General features: G+C 39.0%; 1 protein-coding gene across 1 annotated transcript in view; it reads right to left on the bottom strand.

Moving 5' to 3' along the window:
• Nucleotides 1-2,447, bottom strand: part of LOC116399336 (plastin-3-like) — a 20,972-nt gene continuing 18,525 nt past the window's right edge. Inside the window, exon 13 of the mRNA XM_031876426.1 lies at nucleotides 1-1,777. Within this exon, the coding sequence (XP_031732286.1) occupies nucleotides 1,604-1,777 (174 nt within the window). The 3' untranslated portion in view covers nucleotides 1-1,603. The remainder of the gene's footprint in view (nucleotides 1,778-2,447) is intronic.

Below are 2,447 nucleotides of genomic sequence, written 5' to 3'. Positions count from 1 at the left end.
GTACGACCGATGCACACAAGCTGTTTATAGGTAACCGTTTGCAGCATCACTCTTTTTAAAGTGTTCACTTTAAAGACAGAAAAACATTAAAAACATAATTGAAGTGCAGATTTAATGACTTTATAGCTTTAGTTTTCAAATTCATTCATTTCCCAACTCGATTCCAGTCAACTGACGGACTCTGATTAAATACTCACAACATCTTGAACTACTCCACATGGGACAGAAACAAAAAAAGAACAAAGAAATAGAAAAACAATCAAACACATGGAAAAATGCTTTTATTGAACAGTATTGATTTGATTTTACACTGAGTTTTGGAAGTATTGCTATAGTGTAAAGCAATCATTTTGCCCACAGTGAAATTCCACAGGGCCGATATAGACACGCACTCCGGATAAAAGAAAACAACAGTAGTGGAATGTTAACATCAGCAGCAACAGACCTGGAACATGTTTAAACACGTCCACATATTCAGCTGCAGCATTTAGACAAAGAAATATTCATATTTTAGACTAATTCAGGAACAGTCTCAGAACTGAAGTCATATTTCAATCATGGCTGTTTATTCATTTCAGATGACAACAATGTAGAGAAGAAACAGCTGAACTTTTATTCCTCTAAAATGTCGCTTCAATGTGTTTCTAATATCGGGGTTTGATTAACGTTACGGGTCAAGAAATATTTTCAGGGATTCTTATGCAGCATTCAGGTTTTTAATACCGTCAGATTGAATATAATATATAATCCACACATTAATGGGATTGTTAAAGTTTTTTCTGGATACATTTATTTTGGGTCAATTCATTGATAAATGTATTAATGCATTACATATCAATTGGGTTTTAATGGATTGTCTGCAAGTCTACTACTAACCAAATAGCATGAAACTGTCACCATAATTAAAGAATCAAGACCCTTGTTAAGATTCATATTAAGATATGACATTCATGTTATTAAGTCAGTTTCTGGTTTTAGCCCTTAAAAGTCCTTAAAGATGATCCATTAATCATACCTAAACGTATGCCTCATATAAATATATTGCATCCATTAATCATTCATCCCCTTAAAATCCCATTAAAACAGCTTTACCCACATCTGTTTTAATGAGTTAGTACATGGACCTACATTAATAGCCTATAGTCGAGCACAGCTTTGGTCATACATATTATCTCTTCTTTAAAAAGGCCAAAAGGTGTTCAGCAAAGAATATCGTATTATGGCTTAAGTGCAATAAATGCTCAAACTGTGAATCGGCTGGCACGTTGGAAGATGCATCAGAACTGAGTCGACATATCGTGAGGCAGTGACACATGGGAAACTTTGAGGCAATGCAGCCAGCAAGAGGAGGCCAGACTGCAGGAAAGAGTGTTAAGACCCTGAAGTGCTGAGGCACAACTATCACCTTGATTCTTCTGCTTCCAGCAGGACTGAGAGATGATAAGTGATCATCGTCTTTAAATGTTCCCGTGTATCACAGCCGTTACATTTAAAGAAGACAATAGAGCTATGTTCACTCTCTTTATACTGTATCTCTAGACTGTGTGTGTGTGTGTGTGTGTGTGCGTGCGTGCGTGCGTCCGTCCGTCCGTCCGTCCGTCCTTTACGCCTTCTTCATGCCTCTCCCCATCAGGCAGGCGAAGATGGTCATCACCATCTTCTGGTTGATCTCCACCAGGTCCTCAGGCAGGGCGTAGACTTTGGCCCCAATCTTCCTTGCCATGGAAACGGCATACCTGGTGCAGGAAAGGGTCATGGCTAGCATCACTATGGCAACGTATCAGATCGGTCATTGTATTTCTGCTTGACACTTTCTCAAATCATCACTGGGGTTTTTTTACCAGCTGAATTTGGAGTTGTATTTGTGTCAAAATTCTGAGCTTCCTAAAAAGAATTTGCAAGCACATAAATGATATGTTCATCCACATGCACTGGAGCCCTTTTCACCCTGGACTAGTATTACCGGAGGACCTCTAGTAGTTTGTCATAATTGCTTGATGTCCGAGGTTGCCTCTGCCATCTGACATACATGATCTTGATTATTTTTATTGCTTTACCTGTATCTATAAATGCTGCTGTAGCGAAAAAATGTCCCCTTGCGGGATTAATAAAGTTTTTTATATATATATACAGTATATATATACCACCGTTTTAACAGCATTTTGGGTGCATTCAGGAAATTCATCTTGCTACGCAGCATGGAGACCCACTCATGTCGGACCAAGAGGTCTCTGTGTGTATTATATAGACGTAAATAGGCCAACATCTAAATCCCGTGAGATTCCCTGATAATACGAGTACTGTATGAATAGGGCTTCAGTGCACAGCATCCATAATATCCAGCTATCATTCTCCTAGAGCTTCTCTAGTGGCCGAATCGGATTGGAGACAAAACAGCCAATCAGAAATCGACCTACATTAATTCTGGGTGGAATCGTGGCCCACTG

The sequence above is a fragment of the Anarrhichthys ocellatus genome, unplaced genomic scaffold (genome assembly GCF_004355925.1).
Source record: "Anarrhichthys ocellatus isolate YVR2014 unplaced genomic scaffold, GSC_Weel_1.0 scaffold109, whole genome shotgun sequence".
Lineage (NCBI taxonomy): Eukaryota > Metazoa > Chordata > Actinopteri > Perciformes > Anarhichadidae > Anarrhichthys > Anarrhichthys ocellatus.
This window is presented reverse-complemented; position numbering and strand designations above follow the sequence as displayed.